General features: G+C 44.8%; 1 protein-coding gene across 1 annotated transcript in view; it reads right to left on the bottom strand.

Annotated features, from left to right (window-relative positions):
- ARID4A (AT-rich interaction domain 4A) overlaps positions 1-25,889 on the bottom strand; it is a 293,578-nt gene that overhangs the window by 122,759 nt on the left and 144,930 nt on the right. Inside the window, exons 12-14 of the mRNA XM_078660374.1 lie at positions 21,104-21,176; positions 7,448-7,542; positions 344-441 (exon numbers count right to left, since the gene is read on the bottom strand). Coding sequence (XP_078516500.1) covers positions 344-441; positions 7,448-7,542; positions 21,104-21,176 — 266 coding nt within the window. The remainder of the gene's footprint in view (positions 1-343; positions 442-7,447; positions 7,543-21,103; positions 21,177-25,889) is intronic.

The following is a 25,889-nucleotide window of genomic DNA, read 5'->3' as shown; positions in this document are numbered from 1 at the left end:
CCTCTTGCCCCCCCCTGCTTGCCCCACCCCCATTCGGATCAAAGGAATTAACCAAATTTGCTCATATCTCAAAGGCACATTCTCTGGCCCGGTCAGGATGGAATTTGTGTGTTGCGGTCAGAGGGAAAAATTACATATGAAAACTTTGGAGTTAAAATCCATGAGAAAGACTGTCGCCTTCACCCCCAAGTTATTCTAATCTGGCATTTGGGTGTTGGCAATAACTGTAGAAAATGTAGGGTTGTTTAACCTAAAATACATTAAAATACTTTGCTCATTAAGAACGCACATGCAATATAGATGCGTTTATTCCAGAATATGAACCAGATTTTTAAATACTTACTTCCTATAAGCAGTTTTTACATTGTAAGATGCTGCAGAATTCAGAATAGGGATGCCAAGGTCCATATAAATCTGCTTCCACACAGCTCCACTGTCAATCTGGGGAAAAGAAAAGTATTTTGGTAGATACGGATGCACTAAAGAGGAAGTGCTTAAATCATCTGAACCACCATTACTATAAATATTGCACAATGTTGTCATTCTTGCATAATACCAAGCGTTGCATCCAATCAAAGTGCATAACAAAATTCAAAAGTACAAGTACCTGAAACCTCATGGATACATAAAAAGTAATTACGGGAACTAGTCTACTAGAATTACAGATTTAAGCCCTTTAGTTCAAAATTGCATATACAAGGGGTTTGCGAATATACTGCAGGGGACCACTAAAGTCAACAGTGTGCACAGAGTCTAGTGGATTCCCAGAGGTATGGCAGAAGCTAAAGTAGAGAATACCTTACTCTTTTGTGGTAGTGTGGTTGAGCAGTCAGGCTTATCAGGTGGGTAGCATTAAGCAGTTGTTGAACATACTCAGGCAATAAATGATATCACACACTCAGACTGAATCCAGACCAATTGCTTGCATAAAAAGTTACTTTGTTGTTTTATTTCTAGAACCAAGACTTACCTAGTAGCAGGTAAGTTCAACTCTTCATACAATGTGACTTTTTAAAACACAGTTAACACTGACTTTGTAGGAACATTCAGATTACTTTTTCTATGGAGAAAACAATTTGTAAACTGTACTTTTAAGATTAGTGTTCTAGTTTGGTATGAAACACACTCCTAACAGTTTAAACAACACAGGACATTTGTAAGCAGGCTAATTCTTGTGAAGGCAATAGGTTACTTTTCGTGCAGTACAAGACAGTTCAAAACTTAAAAGAATTTTCAAAGAAAACCACCATTCAGTCCTTTGGGGAAAACAAAGTTTTAAGTTTACAGGTGAGTAAAACGGTTTTAGGATTGGAGTTTTGGGGGTTATAACCAGGATTCCCCAAGTTTCAGGTTGGCACTCAAGGGGCACCACCATTGGCACTAAGGTGGCCGGGTGCAAAGTGCAGGGAGCCAATGTTAGCCAGTAGGGCACCTTGGTTGGGGACTGCTCACAGGCAGGCCACAAGGTCTCAGGAGCCTAGCTCCTAGGGTTAAGGTAAGGGCAAAGCAGGTCCCAGGTTGGTACCAAGTCCACACCACCAGCGGTGCAGGGGTGGCCAGGTGCAGGGTGCTCAGGACATGCCGGCAGCCCAATGCTTTCCGATGGAGGATGCCGGACACAGAAAAGGACTGCAGGCTGGAGCCCGAAGACTGGGTGAAGGGAACGAAGGAATGGAGGATGAACATGAAGTGTAGCTGGACACCAGGACACAATCGGTCGGGCACCTCAGGAGTTGTGGGTGCAGGGGTGTGTTTTCAGGTCAGATTCTTCTCATTGGTTCTAGTCGCGGAGACCCTTCGGGATGAGGCTGCAGGTGTGGTGGAGGTGGTCGATGGTGGTCGTCTAACGCTGGCACTCAGGTCAGGATCGCTGGGGGGGACCTCGCTGGGGTGTTGGGCCACTCCGACTCAGGCCGTGGCCATCGGGTGCAGAGTGGTGAGGACTCGCGGATCTCTCTGGATCTGGAATCCTGGGTTAGTGTTGGTCAAATCCGGTGTCTACGGCAGATCAGAGTTCTTTTAGAAGGCAGGCCAGGTCCCCTGGGATCTTGGAGGCTGCTTGCTGCAGCACACGTCAGGTTCAGCTTGTAGGAGTTCAGAGCAGGAGACAGGCCAGTAGGGCTGGTGCCAATGCAGCTTTCCTAGTCATCCTCATCTGCATCACAGCTCTTCGGTCTTGTTCTTGTCACGTCGAATCTGAAGAGGGTGCCCCTAAATACTAGATTTAGGGGCTTTACCGGGGTGTGCAGGTTGGGACCAATGAGTCCCTTCCCTGGGATCCACACCAAGTATGCCACCCTCCAGTGGGAGGGGGGAATGATCTCCTTCCTGATTGGAGGGGTGCCCCCATCCACACGATGGTGGGGACTGAGATGTGTGCTTCACCTCGCCTCCTCCACCCGAGGGGTGGGGTTGGCAAAGGTTTGCACACCTCCCTTCCTGGCTAGGTTTTCCCGTCGGTTTTTGCAAGTCTGGGAGTGGCCAACAAAGGCAGCAGGCCTTTGAAACTCCCTCTTAGAGGACCATGCCCATCCTGGGGGAGGAAGCAGGACACCTTTGTTCCCGGACCCAGAGAGGGAAGGGCTCTCAACCCAGGGGCCCAGAAACCTGCTTGCGGTGGCAGATGCCTGGGAGCCAGTCAGAAATCACACCAGACTTGGTTGTTTTTCAGGGGGCATCTCTAAGATGCCCTCTGTGTGCATTTTACATTAAATCCAAACAGTGGCATCAGTGTGGGTTTAATGTGCGAGGATGTTTGCTACCAAACTTCCAGACTTCAGTAAAGCCATCATGGAGCTGTGGGGTTTGTGTTGACAAACTCCCAGCCCATTTACTCAAAATGGCTTCACTGCACTTGCAATGTCTGTGAATGGCACAGACACTGTAGGAGCATATGGCTCTTGCAGCCATGCCCTCACCTGACCCCTGCACCCTGCCTTTAGGGCTATAATGCCTGCCAAAGGGAGGACTTACCCATGCCACAGGCAGTTTTGGTTGGCATGACACACAGGAATGTGTGCCATGCCAACTCTATGGTTTGGTCTGCACCAAAACACCCAGTTTGCACTGGCAGGGTAGGGATGTTAATGTGAGAGGTCTAGGAGGGTGGCATAATACATGCTGCAGCCCCCAGAGGCCTTCTCTGGTCACAAGGTCCTTGGTACCAGGGGTACCTTTTACAATAGACTTATAGGTGGCACAAATGTGTGCCAAATAGAGGATACAAAGGTACAGTTTTAGGAAAGAACACAGGTGCTGGGGCCTGGTTAGCAGGTTCCCGCACAAACAGTCAAGTTGGCATCAGATATCTGGCAAAATGATAGGGGCAACAATGCAAAAAGGGGCACTTTCCTACAAAAGAAGTTTGAGAATAGACTGATTTTATTAACAAAGACTTTATGGGACCACTCAAAGTCAACACTTCATTTGTCCCTAGAGACTGATAGAAAAACAGTGCCAAAAGGAGAGCAGGGATTAAAAAATAACCTGTAACAGTGAGATAAAGGAACATGGGGTCTTGTGGTGGATGAAAGAGGCATCAGGTGGAATCCAGACTATCAACCTTGGTAGTAGGCACCCCAAATATTCATAGTGGGCTGTGGGCTTCGGACCAAAACGTTGAACCCAGCACTAATTGTTTGGCAAATTAAGCACTGGTTAGAACACCTCTACTCCACTTCCCCACCCAGTGCTGAACACACTGAAAATACAAACGTAATTTAAGTGCCTGCATGTGCCACCAAGCACGGGGAACCAGCAAAATGCAAGCAGCGAGCATAGGACTGTTGCTGCCGATAGGATAACTTCCACCCGAAATGTCAGGATCATAAACTCAACATCTCTGGCTCGTTGGGGAAGAGGTAAGCCCGTCTGATACACAGTGCCATGCATCTCCTCTTTATGGTAGCGCAGCTGAGGGAGCTAGAGGTAAGGCTTGGGGAATTGGATTGCAAATCCCAGGTCAAAGAGCACTGTGCTCGTGATCTGAACATAGTTGGACAGCTACAGCAAGCCATCTTCAGCTGGCAATCATCAAAGTATAGCAATAGACAAATCCTCAACCTGTGAAGACTCACCACAACCATCAGCATGACCTTTGTGAAAATACAATGGGCTGATATTAGCCCAAATAGAAGGGCCATAAACTGATAATGGGTGGAGCCCACTACAAAATATAGGTCCTTAGTTGTGGATGAGTTTTCACAATCCAGAGCCTAACCCTCTAAAGACTGAAATTCTTCTCATCTACCCTCCACAGAGCTCATTCCAAATCCACTCATGACTTGACTCTTACCAAATGGGATTACAAACCTAAACTAAAACCCAAAATAGCTCTTTGCTGAACACTTGAGATACAAAACTTCACGCTTACATAAATGCAGTGGCAATCAAACCAAAACAAAACAGCAGTACACCTCAAATGTTTGAGCAATTGTTGATTTGATCAGGTCTTGAATACTGAATTGGTATGCTTATTCTTAAATTACATATTTGTAACAAAGGAGGGAGGGAGAGAAAAGTGGATTCGTTCTCCCCAGATGATTCACATAAACAAAATAGAATCCACTCTGGTAGTGATGCTGTTCCCTACAGTGGTGGGGAGCACAGCGTGTTGTTAGAATACCCCTCACACACCAACAGGCCCCTTGGTGTCATTCTACCATCATTGGGGTCTTCGCACCCCTCTACGGAATGCGGTGTGCTACGACTAACGGCTGCGTAGGAGCACTTCAGATGTACTATGTGTCGGTGTGTGGAGAGTGGTTAAGTGTGAGTGGTGAAACGTGATAGTTTAAAAAATACCTGGCTCGTAGGGTGTGGAAAAATAAAAATGTATTAAGCCCTCGGCTGGTATTGTTAAAAGGGTGCAGTGTGAGGTTGTTTACTGTATATTTAGGTACAGCAACCTCAGACAGTCTTGATGTTGGTCACCTATATGCAGCCTTTTCTTTCCACAGGACCTAAAAAGACCCTTTTTTGGTGTTTCAGCCATGATGATATCAGCAATCACAGATGGAACAGAATAAAATACCAAACAACACTGGAAACCAGTTGTGAAGAAAAACCGGAGCAGAGCTCAGAGGAGACTCCTTTAGCACAACGTGCGGTAGAAAATCTGAGTGACTGAGGCTCCTTCCAGAAGGATTCTAGAGGGAGGTGACAGCTGATTAGCTCTTTTCTAGAGTTTGGTCCTTTCTACAAAAGGACAGGGATAGGTTACTAATGTCTATGGGACATTACTTTATTTATATACCGGGGACTCCCATTCCGACGATGGAGAATGATTCAGGCATGTGAATCTATGAAAGACACCCCTAATACTGGATAAAAACGTATTCAGCTCATCAGTAACACTTTTAATGGAAGCTAGGGAGCAGGGAGGATGAAGCTGTTTTATGGAGTACATGGCACAAGTACTCTCCCAAACTGAAATCCAAACTTATTTTAAAAAAGTATATATATTTTATATATATCAGGATAACCTCGTCAAGGTTTTTAAAGCTGCAATGTGTGCAATAAGTTCATTAGTCAAAAGCATTATAAAGCTCAGTTAAAGACCATTGCAGACAATACCCAAATCTATCCCACTCTACCTTCCTCAAAATAGACATCCATTCTGACTCCCCCCCCCTCCAATTCTGTGCTGTAAAAGAGCAGGGTGTCTTATATAATCTGTGTAAGTATTCTAGGTTTGCAATCTCGGTCAGTCTTCTATCACCAAGCAAAGGACAATAGACTATATCTCCAAGGTGTACCCATATAAACTAACTGAGTTATTTAGTATCATTTAGTTGACATGGTTTCTTGTAGAAACAGTATGACCGTACCCAATGCATATAAACAAATATCGTTTTTATGAAACACGCAAATAATTTCTGGGTCAGTCTACCCAATGACATATTCCGTGTAAAGAAGCTAATAGTAAAAATAAAGAATAACCTTTTCTTTCAAGAAGTTATTTAAAGATTCTGTTCCTTTTAAAAGCAAAATTCTCACCTTTGACAATTCGCATTATTTTAAAACATTGTTATATCATTTTCTAAAGCTCTTTAATACCCAGGGACGTCTTGGCGCTGGCTCAAAAAACTGTGTAAACGATCGGGCCAGAAGAGGGCTACAGAGAGTTGAATAATCTGGATTTCAATAACTTCCTGAAGCCTAGTACGTTGGGAGCCACCACAATATGCAGCGGAAGTATATTACAAGCTTTTGTGGCTACAAGTACAATGCTCTTTCCTCCCCAGGTTACCTGTTTAAACCTGGAAGATTCTGTTAGTTTAGCAGAAGCTCAGCGGAAGGTTCTACTTGGAGTTTAAGGTATGAAACTCTGTTGTAAAGAGAATGGACCCAGTCTGTGCAATGCTTTATAAGCGATGCAAAGTACTTTGAATGTTATTCTGTGTCTGATAGGGAGCCAATGCAATTGTCTAATGGCGTTCGCTACTGAATGATATTTGGGGCTCCTAAAAAAAAAAAAAAAAAGCTTGCCCGCTACGTTTTGTGAAGTTTGCAATTTGTTTAGTACATATTGGTTGGCAGTGAGAAATAGACAATTTTAATAGTCCAATTTATTCATAATAAGATGTCACTAGACTTTTTAAGGTGGGTTGGAATAAGAGGTAGGATCTTTTGACTGGTCCTCAAGATACAAAAAAAGCAGAGGAGGTTACCACATTGACATGGTTTGTAAAAGAGTTTATCATCCATCAAGACCCCAACATTGCGGATCTTCTTTGTGGGGGATGGTAAGGGGTCCAGCTCCTGCGGCCAACAGGAAGGGGTCTAGAAGGAGGCTTGGGATCCAAACAGTAAGACCTCAGTCTGAGCTTTAGACAATTTCTGTCCATCCATAATTTGACCGCTTGCATGCATTTGCTAAACCTGGGGCCAGAGTCATTGTTGTTTTGATAGCAAACTATAAAAAAATGTGCTGTTGAGTTGGCATTTTCAGACTCCCCCCCCCCCCTGCCCCCCACGAAACCAACAGGGTTTTTATTTATTTAAAAACTAAAAACTGTGCTTCCAGCCCAAACTGGTAAGAAAGACACTACAGCAGCGGTTCTTAACCTGAGTTTGCGACACGGACACAGGGGGTCGACAACAGTATAGAAAATGACACATTAGCAGATAAATCCTTAAAAAAGCCCTGTCAGAGGCTAGCATATCGCTCCATCTTTTTAAAACAAAACCACATTTTGAAATACTACAACCTCTCCATTAAAATTTCAATTTTTGAATAGTTATTTGTCTATGAATTGAATAAACAATTTCATTATTTGTGTGTTTGATATACATTTGTTTCTGTTTTTTTTTTAATTTACGGTCCAAATAGAAGAATTTGCCTAGGCAAGGGTCCCGGACTTCAAATATTGATAAAGTAGGACTCCACTGAATACAAAAGGTTAATAATCACCCAACTAGAGCACTGTCAGAAAATGATACTTACATTGTCGCACCCTCCGTGTTGATACACAAGTCGAAAAAGCTTAAACAGATTAAGGTCCTTGTAGCCTAAAACAGGTGGCTTATTGATGGGCGTACCTGTTGGAAAAATGCATTGCGTTTAACACAACATCTACATGAAATAACAGAAAAGAGTGGTATCTGACTGTTTGACAAACTTTTCAAATCCACAGATGTTTAAGAATAGCTAAATGGGAATTTTGTGCATTCTCTCAAAACGAATAGTTTCTTACCTGTCGGTGTAGTTTTGCAGCTTGAAGATTTTTATGGATTCACTATGCTGTGCATATTCCGCAATCTGGTGGTTGGGTCCGGAATCTTAGTCTTTTTTTTTTCTTTTCCGTAGCCCAGGTGGGCGTCGACGTCCCACCATTTGGTGTACCTTCGGTGACGTCGGCATGCTTCCGGCGGAAGCTACCACCCTTGGGCGCCATCTTCGGATTCTTTTTTTCTCTCTTTTTTTTTATTTTTCTTTTCTGTGTTTGTAGTGAATCCATGGCTATGTTTGTTAATCCTTTTTTCAACGTAATTCTTTTCACGTATCTTGTTAGCTTGAACTTGCTTTCTTTTCTATGCGTTTCCACCTTCTTCTCCAGCCTCATCTTTCTGGCTGAGGCGGGTGGGTTCGCTAGTGAATCCAGAAAGATCTTCAAGCTGCAAAACTACACCGACAGGTAAGAAACTATTCGTTTTGCAGCGTGAATCTTTCTGGATTCACTATGCTGTGCATAGATCTTGTAGCGGTTTTCGTTACTTTTGTGGCGGCTGGGTGGAAGATGAGCGTTGGTTGTTGAATATATGTTGAAGCACCTTTTGTCCTACTTGTGCTTCTTTGTTCATTTGTACATCCACGCAATAGTGCTTAGTGAACGTGTGCACTGAAGCCCATGTTGCCGCCAGGCATATGTCCTGAATTGGTGTGTTGCCAGAAAGGCAATTCTTGCTCCTTTCTTCCTGGTGGAGTGGGCCTGCACCCCTCCTGTTAGCTTCTGTCCCGCTTGTTTGTGGCAGAATTGTATTGTCTGTGCGATCCATCGGGCTATGGTGTTTTTAGTCACTGGTTTGCCCATATAACTGTTTGCGAAGGATAGGAAGAACTGTTTTGTTTTCCTGTGTCCCTTCGTCCTTTCAATGTAGTGCATCACAGCCCTTCTTGCGTCTAGAGTGTGGAGCAACCTCTCAGCGCTTGTAGTGGGGTTTTGGAAGAAGCTAGGGATCTGAATACTCTGGTTCATGTGGAACCTCGACACCACCTTTGGCATGAAGTGTGGGTCTGTTCTCATCACGACCCTGTCACTGTGTATCTGGATGTAGGGTTCCTGCAGTGTGAGTGCCTGCAGTTCGCTCACCCTCCGTAGCGAGGTGATTGCTACTAGAAAGGCAGTTTTCATTGTTAGCATTTGCAGTGATGCTTTGTGGATGGGTTCGAAAGGTGCTTTCATGAGCTCCGTTAGTACCACATTTAGGTTCCAGGCAGGTGGCGGCATTCTCTTTGGTGGCGCTATTCTTTTTGCCCCTTCCAGGAATCTTTTTACGACTTGGGATGTAAAGAAGCTTCTCCCGGTTTCTCCTCTTGTGTATGCCAAAATCGCTGCCAGGTGCACCCTCAGCGAGGATGAGCTTAGCTTAGCTTTAATTAGGTGCGTGAGGTACCTTAGCACCGTAGATTCCCTGGTCAGTTTTCTATGGAGTTTTTTCTTGCAACACCATTGAGTGAATCTTTTCCATTTTTCCCCATAGCACTTGCGTGTGCTGGGCCTTCTTGCCTCACGCAGCACCCGCAGGGTGCTCTCTGGTAGTTTTAGATGTGCGAACTCTAAGTCCTCAGGAGCCAGGCTGAGAGGTTGAGGCTCTCCGGCTCTGGGTGTAGAACTTCTCCGTTTTCCATGGAGAGTAGGTCTCTTCTTTTTGAGAACTTGTAGGGTGGGCCCTGCGCCATCTCCATTATCTGAGAGTACCAGGTCTGCCTGGCCCATTGTGGTACCACCAGGATGAGCGTCATGTTGCTCGTCATGCATTTGTTGAGAACCCTGGGGATCAGTAGTATCGGGGGAAAAGCGTATGCAAATGTTTTTGACCAGCTTATCCATAGGGCATTCCCCTGTGATAGTGCCTCTGGTTGCCTGGATGCAAAGTATTGGCATTTTGCATTCCGGCGTGTTGCAAACAGGTCTATTGTTGGTGTGCCTCATCTCCTGAATAGTCTCTCTGTTTCCTGAATATTGAGTTCCCACTCGTGGGACGCTGAAGTCTGCCTGCTGAGCCAATCCGCTTCTACATTGTCCTTCCCTGGCAGGTGTAGGGCTAGCAGGTCTATTTTGAGTGGTATTGCCCATCTCCAGATTTCCTGTGCCAAGCTTGACAGAGGGAATGATTGAGTTCCCCCCTGTTTGTTTATGTAAAACATCGTTGTCGTGTTGTCTGTTTGTATCAGCACCTTCTGGCTGTACAGGTATTTCTGAAAGGCCTTGAGGGCTAGCAACACTGTTTTCAGTTCCAGGTAATTGATGTGTCTGACTGCATCTGTAGGGCTCCACAGACCCCTCACACTGAGCCTGTTCATGTGTGCGCCCCATCCCTTCTGGGATGCGACTGTGGTGATGGTCACTGTTGGGTCCGGTGGTGTAAGAGGCTTCCCTACTGTTATTCTTTCCTTGGTCCACCACCTTATTTCTTCCTGCACCCTGTGCGTTACAACCACTAGATCCTCCCAACTTCCTGTAGCTTGTGACCATTGCTGTTGCAGCCACTCTTGGAGTGGTCTCATTTGTAGGCGTACATTGGGGACCAGGTGTATGCATGACGCCATCATCCCCAAGATCTTGCTCACAGTCCTCACTGTCAGAGCTCGCCCCTTCTGGTAGTGACGTTTCTCCCTCAGTAGGCTGAGTGTTCTCTTTTCGCTGGGTAACACCCTGCATTGGACGGTGTCGATTTGAGCTCCCAGGAAGATTTTCACTTGCTCTGGTTCCATTGAGCATTTTTCCCAGTGTATGGAGAATCCCAGGCTTGCTAGAGTTCTTGTGACCTGTTCTGCATGATCTTTGCATTTCCTATAACAGCTTGCCTTTACGAGCCAGTCGTCGAGGTAAGGGTACACGTGTATCCCCATTCTTCTTAGATGTGCGGCCACTGCCGCGAGGCATTTGGTGAACACCCTTGGTGCGGACTTTAGGAATTGGTAGTGATCCTTGTTCACTGTGAATCTTAGCATGTGATTGTGCTGCCTGTTCATGGGGATGTGCAGGTACGCATCTTTGAGGTCTATGGTGGACAAGAAGTCCCCGGCCTTTATCTGCGGGATGACCTCTTGTAGGGACGTCATCTTGAATTTTTGAGTCTTTACGTATTTGTTTAGGAACCGTAGGTCCAGGATGGGTCTTAGACTTTTGTCCACTTTTGGCACCAGGAAGTAGTTTGAGTACACTCCCCTGTTCCGTTCTTTGAATGGAACCCGTTCGATGGCCGCTTTGAGGAGGAGTTCTTGAGCTTCCTCTTGGAGTAATCGCAGCTCTCTTCCCGAGTGCTCTCTTTTCTTTGGCTTTCTGTTTGGTGGTCTCTTTTCCAACTCTATGCAGTATCTGAACTGCATAATGTTGAGTATCCACTTGTCTGTTATTTTTCTCCACTCCTGGAGAAAAAATCTCAATCTTCCTCCTACTGGCGTCACATGTTCCTTTGTGTCTTGTCCGTGTAGCCCTCTCCTGTTTGTTTTCCCGTGCTCCTCCCCCGGAGGGTTCGAGTGGGAGAGCACCTTTTTCCGTGTGAAGTCACTTAGAGGGGGGTTGTTCACCGCCTCTCCTTCTCTGGCCCCGTCCATTTCCTCTTGATCGAAAGGACTGGCCCCTGCTCTGGTAGTTCCAGTTTTGCCTCTGCTGGCCCTGGTAACTTTGGTTGTCACTCTGTTGTCCCTGGTGGAATGCCTGGTGTGATTGCCCTTGCTGGCTTCCACCCCTGCCGTTAGGCCTCCGTGTAGGAGTGCCCCTTCTCATCCCCCTGAATTGCAGGGCCCCCATGGACCTTGCCGTCTCGTTGTCCTTCAGTTGGGTGAGCTTCTCATCAACTGGGGCTCCGAACAGTGTTTCACCGTTGAAGGGTGTGCTCAGGATGTTGTTCTGAACCTCAGCCTTGAAGCCTGAGATCCTGAGCCAGGCTTGGCTTCTCTCTGTGATGCCTCTAGCCATCAGTCTGCTGGCTGTTTCTGCCCCATCCAAGGCTGTCTTGAGGCACGAGTTAGCGATGCTTTTCCCCTCTTCCACAAGGTTTGATGCCCTCTCACGGTATTGTTCCGGGAGGTGCTTGAGCAATTGGCCCATCTCATCCCAATGCTGGTATTAATGTCTCTTCAGGAGGGCATTGGAGTTCGCCATCCGCCAGTGCGTTACGGCGTTCCTCTCTATTTTCCTGCCAGTTAGATCCATCCTCCTGCTTTCCTTGTCAGGTGGAGGTCCAGATGTTGTTGGGACGTTTGCCCTTTTTCTGGCCGTTGCAGCGATTATTGAGTCTGCTGTGACAGATCCCTTGATGTAAGCTGGGTCCTGGGAGGAGAATTTGTATTTCTTCTCCGTCCTCGGCGTTACTGATCTGCATGTAGCCGGGTCCTTGAAGGCTTCCTTCCCCTGGTCTGTGACACTCTTTAGCATGGGCAAGAACTGGCTTCTTGTCTGTGTGGGGAGCAATGTCTCCAGCAGGAAATCTGCTTTTGGCTTCTCCTCTTCCAGCTTAACTCCATAGGCTGCTGCCGCCTTCCTGACCACCTCATTGTATGCCCCAATGTCGTCCGGTGGCGAAGGCCTCGAGGGGTATGTCTCCAGAGCCTCCACCGGGTTTTCGGCCTCGATGTCCTGCCATTCCTGGTCTTGGACCGTCGAGGAACCTGAGCCGTAGCTTGACTGCTGCTCCCCGTAATCCCCTTCTGTGTAGTAGAGGTCTTCTTCCTTTTCGTGCTCCGAGGGGTCCGGAGTTTTCAGCGTCTCTTCGACATCGAACTCCTCGTGCTCCTGTACCTCAGCGACGGTCGGTGCCGGCTTCGAGGGGATCCTGTAACTTTTCATTTTTTCGTCGAAGTCCTTTCTCTGAAGGATATTCTCCATTTCGGCCTCAAGCCTTCTTTTCTTTCTCTGCATCTCTGCGGCCTGCTCGTCGTCGAGCGTTTCGGCTGCTCTTTTCGGCGGCGTCGTCGTCGAAACTTTCTTCGGCTCCTTTTCCTTCGAAGTCAAAGTCCCTTTTTCGGGGGCTTGCTTCGATGACCTATGCTTTGTGCTGGTCTTCGGCCTCCGGGAGTCCTTCTCGAAGGATCCACTGGGCTCTTTTTCGGAGGATGCAGCTTCGGTCGTCGAAGTTTTCGGCGCCGGTGCTCCTTTCGTGGCTCTGGGCTCTGACTTTCGAGAGTCTGCCTCTGACTTTCGAGACCCTGTGGGGGTTTTCGGGGTCATAGACTCTCCTACCTTGTCAGGCGTTTTCTTATCGGTCTCTGCGACCGTGAAGTCATCTGGACCTTCGGCGATGTTGTCCTCGTCGTCGGTGGAGAGGCCCAGTTCGTAAAGCGTCGGGGCCTGGCCCTTGCCCTGCATCGTGTGGTGAGCTGTCCTCGGTCTCTCTCGAACTCTTGAGTGTCTTCGGCTTGAAGACGGAGCAGGCGTTGCAGTCTCTGCTCTCGTGGTCGATTGGCAGGCAGAGGTTGCAGACCGGGTGCTGGTCCTTCTGCGCGAACTTGTGGTGGCAGTTTTTGCAGAATTTAAAGGGTGTCTGTGCTCAGGGGGCCCCCTGTGTGCGCATTCCTCCAAGGACGTCGAAGATCTTGAAGTTCTTTCCTTTCTTCGTCGTCTCTTCTCTGATGGTCCTCTTCTCCCGATCTTCTCAGGTCTTTACCGTCGAAGAGTTGCTGTATTTCCTTCTTTTCTCCTCCAAAACTTCTGGAGCTTCACGCGACGATCCAGACCCAACTGCGGAAAAAAGAATCTGAAGATGGCGCCCAAGGGTGGTAGCTTCCGCCAGAAGCATGCCGACGTCACCGAAGGTACACCAAATGGTGGGACGTCGACGCCCACCTGGGCTACGGAAAAAAAAAAAAAAAAAAAACAGACTACGATTCCGGACCAAACCACCAGATTGCGGAATATAGACAGCATAGTGAATCCAGAAAGATTCACGCTGCAAAAGGATTAGTTATAAAACACTTAAAGACAATCAAATCACCTGTCTTAAGGCATTTATATGTGAAGCTTTTGAATAGGAGCCAAGGCAACAGTGGGTGCTGAAACCACATAAATCAGTATTAAATGGCCACAAATGTGGTGTTGGTTCTTATGTGTTTATGTGGACTGGTTAGGGCCAGAGTACATTGGAATCCATCTGAGTTCAGCACAAGATAGCGCTCTCCTTCGTGTTAGACGAACAAGTTACTTCCCTTCGGTAACACTCTTTCCTGTGGCTACTCTAACTGCAGATACCTCAACATGAGAATATCCCTAGGCACCAGACTAGATCCAGAGATTTTTCCTCAGTAATTCTCTTGCATGCTAGCAGATGGTGCTTTGCAGCTCTTGTCACGACTCGGTCCTGCCCTGGAAGGGACACCGGAGCCACATATAACTGCCACCCCTGCGTGTTGTCAGTTTCTTTCTGAAATACGTCTGTGCCGTCTGACAAAGAGCCATATTGCATGCAAATGTCTAGCTTGGGACCTTTTTAGGTGGAAAAGAGACCAGTCGACAGAACAGGGAAAAAGGAGGGTGGGCGAGATACCTGCTTTTACACTGAGTATCCACTTGAAAGTACGTTACCAAAGAGAGGTAACTTGTTCTTCTGATGGATACTTCCAACTGTAGATTTTTCACGTTGTGAATAGATACCAAAGCAGTTCCTCTCAAGGTGGTGAGTCTGTGAAATGGCTTAGACCAAAATGCCCTGCAAGACCAAACGGTAAGGGTGCCCCTCCAATCAGACTGCACCATTAAGACATTGTGCATCATTAACGTGTAAACAGACACCCACGTAGCAGCTTGACAGATGTCCAAGACAGGCACTCTACACGGCAGCGCAAGGCTCTTGTACAGAGAGTCCTTACACCCTCTGGGGGCTGCTTCTTAGCCAGTGTGTGGTGTGTGACTGGTCTTTATGCAGAAGACCATCCACATTAAAATGTTCTTTTCTGCATCGCCTAACCATTCCCTTGCTCCCGCGAACCCAACAAAAAGCTCATCATCCAGCCAGTGTTCTTTGGTGTGATCAGTATATAAGCTAAAAGCTCTTTTGGGATTCAACAGATGTAGCCTCCGTTCCAAAAGATGAGGTGGAACAAACAAAACCGGACGGATAATGGACTGTGCAATTATGAAAACATGTTACAACTTTGGCAGGAATGCAGTTCTATTCCTGCACACCCCTTTGCCTGAAAAGAAGGTGGAATGTTTGAAACTCACTAACGCAGTAAACTAAAGTTTTTCTTATGAGGAACAATGTTTCAAAGTAAAAGAAAAAAAAAAAGTTAACCATGCATTGGCTCAAACGGAGTGCACATCAAGAATGTGAGGACCAAATTAAGACCCACTGTGGCATCACCAAGGGTTTGGGTTAATGTTAATGTTATTTGTATTTATAAAGCGCAAACTGATACCCGAAGGTGTCCTGGCGCTATGAGAAGACTTCCAGTGAGCTGAGCTTGGGAACATCCAGTTAACTAGAGAAAACTTTTAGAGCCTTTCTGAAAGGCAAAAGGTCAGGAATGTTTCTGATGTTTAGCGGTAGAGAGTTCCATGCCTTTGCTGCATTAAACGTGAAACTCCTTCTGCCCCAGCAAGCCCTTTCTATACGAGGAATCAAGGCAATTTTTGATCAGTGGATCATAGTACTCTCTTAGGCACGTACCAGGTGAGGCGTTGTTGTAAAAAATCTGGTCCAATGCCATTGAGAGCCTTAAAAACTAAGCACAGGGACTTGAATTGGGTACGTTTACTAACAGTAAGCCAGTGCAGTTCTTTTATTTTGGATGAGATGGATTTATGTTTTGGTGTAGCTGTTATGAGTCAAGCTGCAGCATTTTGCAGCATCTGTAGCTTTTTCATCGACCCTTTATGGACCGTTAGATAAAGACTATTACAATAGTCTAATTTAGACATTATGAGGGCCAAGACCACTATTTGTTGTGCTTCCTTAGGCAGCAGGGGCGGGATTTCTCTGCAGAATTTAAGCGTGTACGAGGTAGTGGAGACCACGTGGTTGATTTGATTCCTAAAACTCAAGTTTGTCGTCGGTCAGAATGCCCAGATTCTTTACCTTTTTGATTGGCACTGGCAGTGGTCCCATCTCATCTGGCCAACAGCTAGGGGTCCAGAAGGTGGAGTCATTTCCAAAGAGAACCACCTCGGTTTTACTGGAATTAAGCTTCAGGCAGTTCTGAAACATCCAAACGTCCACTGCTTTCATACACTACTGCAGCCTTATTGCAGTTTCATGTATGTTCTCTGGTAGTAAGGACACCACTATTTGGGTGTCATCAGCATAGGAGGTAAGAGAGAACCCGAAACTCTTGATGAGGGGGGCTAGAGAGGATACATAAACATTGAACAAGGTAAGACTCAATGACGAGCCCTGCGGTACACCATATGGCAAGGAAAAGGATTTAGCTTCAAAACCTTCTAGTGTCACAGTTTGGGTTCTATGTGTAAGAAATGAATTAAGGAGCTTCCACGCATTCTTTTTTATTCCTAGCTTATCCAACCGGTCCATCAACAATTTGTGGTGGACCGTGTCGAAAGCCGCAGATAGGTCCAACATGATCAATACGGCTCTCCCCCAATGGTCTAAAATAGTTCTGATTTCGTCTGTGGACTTTAGGAACGCTGTTTCAGTGCTATGGGCCTCTCTGAACCCATACTGGGTTGGGTCAAGGGCCTGTGAGTCCTGTAAAAACTTAGTGAGTTGGGAATTGAGGTTACTTTCTATGAGCTTAGCGGGAAAGGGTAACCTGGAGATGGGTCTTAAGTTGTTGGGATCCCCTGCATCCAAATTCGTTTTTTTTTTTTTAGAAGAGGCAGGATAGAAGCGTGTTTCCATTCCATATGGAAGTATCCCTCTTGATATATACTATTGATGATATGGGTCAGTTGTGTTGCAACAGGTCTAGCTGCCATTTTTATAATTGAGCATGGGCAGGGGTTAGTAGGAGAACCCGATTTAACTTTTTCCAGGAGTTTGTGTGTATCTGCTACCTCTAGACCAGAAAAATGGTTAAGAGTGGGCTTGTCTGAATTAATAGGCTGCTGTCCTTCTGTTAGGTAAATACCATGGTCAGGTGATGAGTCTGAGAAGGTTAAAAAAATATTATTGACTTTGTTGTTGCAGAGCTCTTGACTAGCCACAATAGGAGGTGTCTGAGGACGTGCCAGAGCTTTTACTATTTTAAAAAGTTCTTTGGGGGAGTTTTTGGCTGATGAAATTTTGTTACTGAAAAATTCCTTTTTCGAGTCTTTAAGTAGTTGTTTGTATAATGACAGACCGGCTTTATATTCAGTTTTATTATTTTCCCTGTAACCTCCCCTCCATATTCTCTCCAGACGTTTGCAAGCCAGCTTTTGGTCCTTCAGCTCCTTCGAATACCATGGGGCCGAGGGTTGCTGTCTGGTATGGCAAACATTTTTTGCAGGGGCTAGCTTGTTCCCTGCCGTTTCCAGCCTCTTGGTGTATGTTCTGGTTTCCTCATCTAGAGTACTGGGAATAGGAGTGATGGTATCTATTAGAGTTTGGGATAAATCCTCAGGTTTTATCTTGTTCCAGGCTCTATTCTTAGTGTGACTCAATGACAGTTTCAACGTTTTACGGTCCGGTATGATGAGCTTAAAAAAAGTAGCTGAATGATCAGACCAGATTAGTGGCAAAATATTAGTTATTGAGATCTGCTGATTATATGAAAAAATGCCATCCAAAGTGTGGCCAGCTGAATGTGTGGCGCCCCTGACCAGTTTTTCCAGGTTGCCACCTTTCATGAAATCAAGTAGGTTAGAGGTATCGGGGTCCAGGGGCAATTCCAGATTATTAAAATCACCTAGAATGGTGTAGGAGTTAGAGCATAACCCCCCTTCTAAAATACTGCTGAGATGTGTTGGAAAAGGGCCTCTTGGGCCTGGTGCTCTGTAAAGGAGGGTGCCTTTGCATGTATAGCAGTACGAAAGTTTAAGACAAAACTCGAGTGCTTCGCAGTCTTCTATAGTTACCGGAGAGAAAGAGACAGTGATAGAGTGATGATCAATGATGGCAAGGCCACCTTCGTGTTTCTGTTGTCTATTAAGTGTGTGGCAGAAATACTCAGGAGGAGTAGCTTTGACGAGATTGGGATCAGAGGCCATATCCGCCCATCTCTCAGTAATGAATGCTGTGTGTATTCTCTCCTCCGTAATGAGGAAGGCAATTTCTGAACTATGTTTCACAAGAGACCTGGGATTAAAAAGAGCAAATTTCCAAGGGGATTTGGAAGCGTCCTGGCTAGTTGGGGGTTGAGTATGACTTCTGCCAGAGCTGGGCTGGGCATTGAGATTGGGTATGTTAAGGTTACAGCCCGTGCATCTGAGAAGGTCCCTGTGGCGTATGGCTTCAGGGTGAAAGATGGTACATTTATAGTTATTAGAGGGGAGATTGAGTTTTTTCATTTCTTCCCCTGAGTATCTTATAGATGATGACATACCTATGGAGTTTAGTCCAGGGGGGCGGGCGCTGATCGCGTTACAAGTGCGGACGGGCGCAGACGGGTTAGCCTTTGGCAGGCAGTCGGTGCGCACGCTGCGCGCTCGCAGGTGAGAGTGCTTAAATGTGTCAGGGGCATGGGAGCGGACCCGCTGACCTGTTACCCCCAAGATGTCCGCCTCGGTGTCGGAAGTCCCGCTAAGACCTTGCAGTGCACTTCTAACCGAGAGCGGTGAAGGTGCGAGGTATGTGCAAACAGTGCAAGTACGTTTTAAAATCGATATCAGGTTAAAAAGTAAAGTAGTACCTCTCCAATTGTATTTTTAAAACCAATTAAGAGCAGTTCGAGCTACATAGGTCTCTCCCGGCTGAGCCTCGGGAGGACTATTAAGGATTAATAGGTCACCATGGAAAGGCTGTGAGGGCAGACAAATAACCTTTAAAGAGTAGTCACAGCAAGTCATTGAGAGTCATAGAGAGAGAACAAACACCACCACATTGGACAGATACATTTGCAAGGGCTATATGTGCAGAGAGGTACACCAAGAGATAAACTTCAAGGGTACAGCATAGATGCTCTAGGTGGATGGTGGCCTGGCTGCCAATCTAACATTCACTATCACTGGAGGAACATCAAAAGCAGTTAACTGTCACCGTTCATTCTATGCATGGAGGTGTAGACTGCACAACTAGATATAGGACTCTGCCATGTTGCTGCGACAGACTATCCTCCCAAAACAGTATCCGGATCGGAGAACAGATGCTCAAGGCCAGATGTTCTGGGTATCAAACTGTAGTAGACCAATCTGTGGCTATGAAGATGACCTGGAACTTGTTTCTGATTTTCAGAACTTTGGGCAAGAGAGGTAGAGGCGGGTAGGCTTACAGGATTCCAGAGCTCCACTGTAGACAGAAAGTACCCTTGCGGAAGAGCCACCTACTAAAAAAGATGGAGTAAAGTTTTTCCCCATTGCCAGAAGACACCGTGCACTGCTTCCAAGTAATTGCCATTCGCCAACTGAATTTGTATGCCCCGGCTTTAAAGATCCTGCTAGTTGGTGTACACCCAGAGAAATGCCTTCACAACTCAGCCAGTTACAGAGGCTACAGAGGCAGTTCAGTTCAGTTCAGTTACAGTTCAGTTCAGTTACAGTTCAGTTACAGTTCAGTTACAGTTCAGTTCAGTTACAGTTCAGTTCAGTTACAGTTCAGTTACAGTTCAGTTACAGTTCAGTTACAGTTACAGAGGCAGAGGCAGTTACAGAGGCTAGTTACATGGCTACTGTGCCTCCTGGCACAGTAGCCATGACTCCACTCAAACCTGCTTATTGCACTACCACATGACGGATATTGTCCGCGAGGACCAGCACCAGTTCCCCCTTGATGGACAGGGAGCAGGACTTTCAGTGCCAAGTGAATCGACCAGTACTTCAACAAGTTGATGTGGAGGCAGGCCTCTGCTGGAAACCAGAATCATTTGATCTCCTTCGCTCAGAAGACCTCCACAATCCAGCGACGATGCATTTGAACATGTTACTTACCTTCGGTAATGATATATCTATAGGAGAAATAGATTAGTTATAGATTCCTTCCTTTAGAATTATCCCCCCAAGTGTCAGACTGGATCCGGAGTGAATCACTTCCACGGCACACACGGAATACGAAATAGCGGCGGCGTACTTGCTGCTGGAGATCGAGAGTTGAGTTTTATTAGCGCTCCATTTATCTGGCACTAACCAGTTTTTGTGACAGACCAGTCTGGCAACACTGTTCGAATTTAGCCACAGCCGGGACGGAAGTAGAACGGGAGGAGAGTATTTATCAACGCTTTGATAGCTGTCCTATAGCCCTGAAGAAATCTTGGGTAACACCCTGACGAAACACGTGTTGGCTGGGCATCTGAAATAAACCAAACCGAAAGAATACATCTATCAACATCTGTCATTGTGTTATTTTGTTATTTTGCTACTCACGTACAGTACTCATACTGTCAATGGAATGAACGTGTGCACAGATCCTATGTACACTTTTCCTATAATGACCTGAACCAGAAATAAGGAGTTGTAATTTCAGACCAATACAGTCACAGTCAAAACGTGGCTTCAAGGACACCCAGATTGGCTACTAAAAAGTAATCTTCAAAACACCTTATGTGATTGACCATGACGGCAATGGTCTAAAATCGGTTTAACAATCAATACATATCCCACTGGCTATTTCGGCCCTCCAACATGGCACCACCAATGGAAAGGATATAATGGGTCACATCACTTATATTATCAAAAATCTCACAATAAATCTTACATTACATGACCACGATAAAACACTGAATTTCCACTGACTGCCAGCTGACCTATGATATGCCATAGAAAAGCTGCTATCTTAACACTGATCAGAGTTCATGATATTGAATCAAAGAAAAACTTCAATGCTAGTCAACAGTTATTGTGAGATCACATGAAAACAGTGGCTCCATTAACAAGGTCAGGAAGCCGTCAACCGCACCAAGGGCACCCAGTCTAAATTTAATTACCACATTCAACAGGTAGATGTTTGAAGTATGAAGAGTCAAGGCTGTTTTATTTATTTTTCACTATGAGTATAAACATGTGAAAGGGTAAAAATAGGTTATCCCTCAAAGGTGGTCTAGAAGATGTAATCTTCGATGTAATATAGGAGGTCTTAAATACTCTCCACGATAAGGGAGTTAAGGCAACCATAACTATGGAACATCAAAGCTTTTTAGGTTTTGGATCATAACCCTAACTTTCCTTCTACTGATGATTTTCAGTTAAAGGGCCCATCTTGTGAATGAGGTCACATTATATGTCTCTAAATCCAACAGACCTCAATCAAAGAAACATTCCAGAACGCTGATTATTGGCGATTGCTAGTGACACAGCGCTTGAGAAAGATACGTTGATAAGTACATATACAAAAGACACACACAATGTAGTACCTCGGTCTTCCATAAACTTATAAAGCTGTTGGAGGAAGTTGTCCCTTTCTTCTGGATCGGGCTCTTCTTCAGGCTATGGAGAAGACAATCAAGAGCATGTTAAGAAGGTCACGCTTTAGTGTAGTTCAGTAAATTTATTACAACATTTAAAAGGCTCTGTACCAGATAGAGGCGGTTGATTCCCTGTAAGGCACAAGCAGGAAGCCTCTAATCAAACGGGTGGTAAAGAAGATATGTTCCAGAGGGAGAACACAAGAATTGAAAATAAAGTATCGAATAAGCAAGCAAATTGTAGGGCAATCAATGGTAACCCCACTAAGGTTTGGTACTGTCCACAATAGATAATACTGATCCACTTTTTCCCCAATCAACTGCAGTCCTATTGAGGGGCTTTTAATTGCCTAGTGCAGAGACTAATCTCTTAAAAATTGACTGTTATACAACAGTCACTACTTTAAAAACAAGCCCATAAGCAATAACTAAAAATAAAGTTGCCCAGTGTGTATTTGACAGCTCTGAAAAGTTGACTGGAAGCCCTTACCAAGGCCAGTTTTTTCCGGTTAAACAGTACAACAAGACCTGCAACTCAATCACCAAAAGGGTTAAAGCTCTTGTCAAAAGGAAATCAGTTAACAGTAAGGTACTTGAGAAGAGTGCTCTGCACTGGTTTAAAGACTAGATCCTTTAGTTATGTAAATATCAATTTGAAACGCTACTTATCTCTGATGTAAGGAAGAGGGTGAATCTGTTTACCAGTTGCCTCAAAAACAACAAAAATACAGAAATCAAAAACATAAGACTCACTGAGTTTTTCTAAATATAATCGAAAGAGCAATTTGATAGCCCCAACAGAGGACCCCCATCAAACCTTCTTTGGTAGTTGCAAAGCAAAACCCTCCACTATTCAAATCCCTTTTGTGTTTTTGTACAGCATTATCCAAAACGTTGAGCAGTCAAAAAATGAACGTACAAGTTACCTCTGCCTAAGGAGCCAAACACATAATTGTAGGATGTTTTGGTCCATCTGCAGGAGCAGTCTGTCATTCCTCCCCTGGCTGCAAACTAAGCAGTGGAAAGATTGAAAGCCTGACATCCCCTTGTTGGTAGGCTACAGGCCTTGGCACCAGACTCCTCTGGGCCATCTAAAGATGGGCCAACCCAAAATCACCAGGTTCAGTATCTGAATTTTCGGAATCTGCTCAAGACTTTTTGAATAATACACAAAATGTGTAAAACAAACCAGATTGTTAATTCTAAGGGACTAGTACTGTGTTTCCTAGAGAACACCTCCTTCCTTAGAAATTCTATAGTGGAGTACAGGCATTCTAGCGAAATACGAGATCCATTTGCGTATACACTCACATTTAGAAATGCACTGTAAATAAATGAGGATGAATACTGCATTTGTGTGAACAGGTTTGAAGCCTTGCTTTTCCAGGCTGAACGGGCAGTCTGAATACAGAGTCTGTGGGCAAACACCCAAGCATCATTGCTTCACTGCACAATGTTACCCTAACCCTTCTTTCCGTCATTTGTACAACTTTGATAGAGGCCTTCCTTTAGCCCCAGGGAGCCCACAAACAATTCTTTCTTTGACCAGAACTCTGGTATGAGCAACCTAAAATCCGAGAACCAATTTTGAATCCAATATATGATGGTACTCCCTCGAGGAGGAAAGATATACAGTTGTGTATTTTCTAGACCAGATAAAAACCTGATATAACCTTAAATAAACTTAGTCCTGCTCCCATAACGAACTTGTCTAGCTAAAAATGAAGCGGAGAGCAGCAAACAGGAAGTGCTCCTCTACAATTCTGGTTAAAGTGATGGCGATAAAAAAAATCCAATTTAGAAGGAGAAATATTTAATATCAGAAGAATGAAGAGATATGAAGCGAGTGGCAAATCAAAAAAAGACAGTACCATACTGAGAAGAAAAAACACTAAGGGAAAGCTAAATTCTGATACCTTAAAAAACAGTATTAACCAAGGGGACAAAAATTGAGTACCACTAAGCTGCAGCGTAACCAGAAGCATAATTGGAGGCTAGAGTGTTAACAGTGAGTCTGTCCTTAGTCATGGGACTGCAAATTCCAGGATCAATGCCTACGAAATGCAAAGGGTGAGAGCAGAGCATCACTTTACAATTACATTTTCCTATACACACAGTTTTATTCCTTTGCTGAACGATCTTTCAGAGGTGAAAGAAACTTTGAATGCATCCATTGGTAGTGTCCAATCACTCAGGTCTGTGCCTCCTGTCCTGAAAGAAAAGGGTTGGCAGGCTTTGCATAAGACCAAAGTCCTCTACCCAGGGAGAAGATCTGCTCTCTGTTTTGCCAGAAAATAATGGGCAGGTCCTGAATGAAATATTTAAATTTGAGAGCTTTACGTGTTGCTAGCTTGGAAGATAATGTAGAAGACAAGGGGGTTTGCAGCTTCCTTCCTCTGAAATTGCTTTGCATAGACCAAAGTAATAACATTGACAGGGTGATGCTTGAGGTGGATGCCCTCGACTCACATACTATGTTCTGAAATAGCCATGAAACTTTAGACATTGATGAATTAGCTGGGCTGCAGAGCAAGACCCTAGTAAAGAGCGCCCTCTCCATTGGTTTTAAATCTTTGCAGGCAATATTTTTCTCACAAATCTCTTAGCATGCTTGCAGGTAACCACAACAGTATTCGCAGACCAGGCCGTGAACACATTTGATCAAAACCGGTGCCCAAAATATATATGTTTTGCCACCTCTCCTTACACTTCTTAATAAGTTGGCTAAAAGGATCTTTGATTTTCAGTGGTATGCTATTGGTGGTTAGAACTGCCATTTCCCCTTACCAACACGATGTACAAGGCCAGTTGGGAGCACGTGTTTGCCATTTTCACAGCTGGACTATCCGGAACAAAAAGGTTTTTGCCCAAAGGATCTTTTTTTTTTTTTTTTTACTCAAAAGGGACAGAATGAAAAATGTTTAGGCCTGGCTTTGGCAGACACTGGTAATACCAGGTTTTGGTGTAAAATGTACTGTCCATGATGAGGTCTAAGGAAGCAGACCTATCAGCACTCAAACTGAGCCACAGGGTTAGAATTAGATTCCTCCCAAGCGGAGGGAAAAGGTTATAGCAAGGCATGTTTGAAAAGTTACCAAAGGCTATGAGGAAATCCTCATTAACAGCAGAATTTCTATTAATAAGTTGGGCTTAACTACTACTGCTCCTTGTTTTCTAATGACAGTAACAAAATATGTTCAGTGTGCATTAGGTTATCCAGAGGGACATTTAAACTAATTCCGGGTAAGATGTCCAGTCTTGCATTTTCCAGGTCCAAATACTGCTGCCTATCAGTGTTCTTGTTAAACAGGTTGTTAGTTTCACAGTTGTCCTCTACCTTTTTAAAATACATTTCAAGGAATTCCAGTACGTTTGAATTACAAACCAGCGAAAACATCAAAATGTGTAGATTTGTTCACTACAAGGATTTCTTCGCCATTAGTGACCCCTATATTTGGATGTTGTCTTAGCATTGGTCAAATTCAGATCAGTAATTTACAGTTTACGTATATGGGATAGTGCTACTTAACTCACTGTCTGCAAATATAAGTAACATTTAAGATAACCTGTTATTTAAGAAGGATGGTAAGATGCAGCGGTTTCTAAACAGAGGACTCCTTTACTTTAGAGAAAGATACTACACTAAAACCAGTCTATCCTTCCCAACCACCTACAGCAGACATAGTTTAACACCCAAATTCTTATATTCAAAATTTGAGAACAAATGCTAAAACCTGTGCTAGTGAAGCAAGAGGTTTCCTGCTACATGTCTGGAGCACTCACCAAGATCTTGTGCATGACATCCTTCTCTTTGCATACAGGTAGCTCTACACACCCACACTCTCCCAACTCATATTATTCACATAAAAGGAAGGGAAATATAGACAAAATAATAGTATCCCTCACTCTTTGCCTCACTTCAAGTTTAAGCCTAGCTATACGTCTTCTGAAACACCATCTGATCGCCCCACGGACCCAATGCTGGACTTCATAATTTCAAGGCTCTCAAATGGAAGCGGAAATAAAGAATTAACACAGGCAAATTGGACACAACCAACATTTAGAAAACAGGGGGGGCTCCTAAAGTGTTCATTAGTCCTGGTTGCAAAATAATTAATTTTAGGACGGTGTGAGACAGTCAATCCCAGTTCCTCGGGCATTGCTACCAGCAACACAACACCATTACAGCAGAATGTTATCTGCGTTGGACTCCATTGCTCCCCCTTGCTGGCCCACATCATTTTCAAAAACAGATGCATCATTTACAAAGACATCACGACCAGCACTCCCACTTACACTCTGCAGACAAGCTCCCCTTCTTTGGTGGTTCTCGGCACATCCACAGCCAGGACATCACATTGGAGACTAAGAAGCATAAAAAACAAACTGAGCAACAGGCCTTTTTCATCCATGCACCCAGAATCTGGAACATCCCTGTATCCAAATGGACCGCTTCAACACTGCTCCAATTTAGGAAAGAGTTGAAGATGACCCTCATTAAAGAATGCTACACATTACAATACATCAAAAGGCCACAAACCAACTACCTCTCCTTTCAATCGTTGGCTTGAAGCTAGTCTTTATTAGTGTATAGCGCTCCACTGCCTTTTTGCTAGGCTTGCACAACTGAAACATAACATACATACATCTGCCTAACGGTGCATAAAGATGGTCGAATCTGCCACCATATAGTAAAGATACTATTTAACATGAGGAGCCAAGATTAAAACACCGT

The sequence above is a fragment of the Lissotriton helveticus genome, chromosome 9, assembly GCF_964261635.1.
Source record: "Lissotriton helveticus chromosome 9, aLisHel1.1, whole genome shotgun sequence".
Classification (NCBI taxonomy): Eukaryota; Metazoa; Chordata; class Amphibia; order Caudata; family Salamandridae; genus Lissotriton; species Lissotriton helveticus.
Note: the sequence above shows the minus strand (reverse complement) of the source record. Positions and strands in the feature narration are given on the sequence as shown.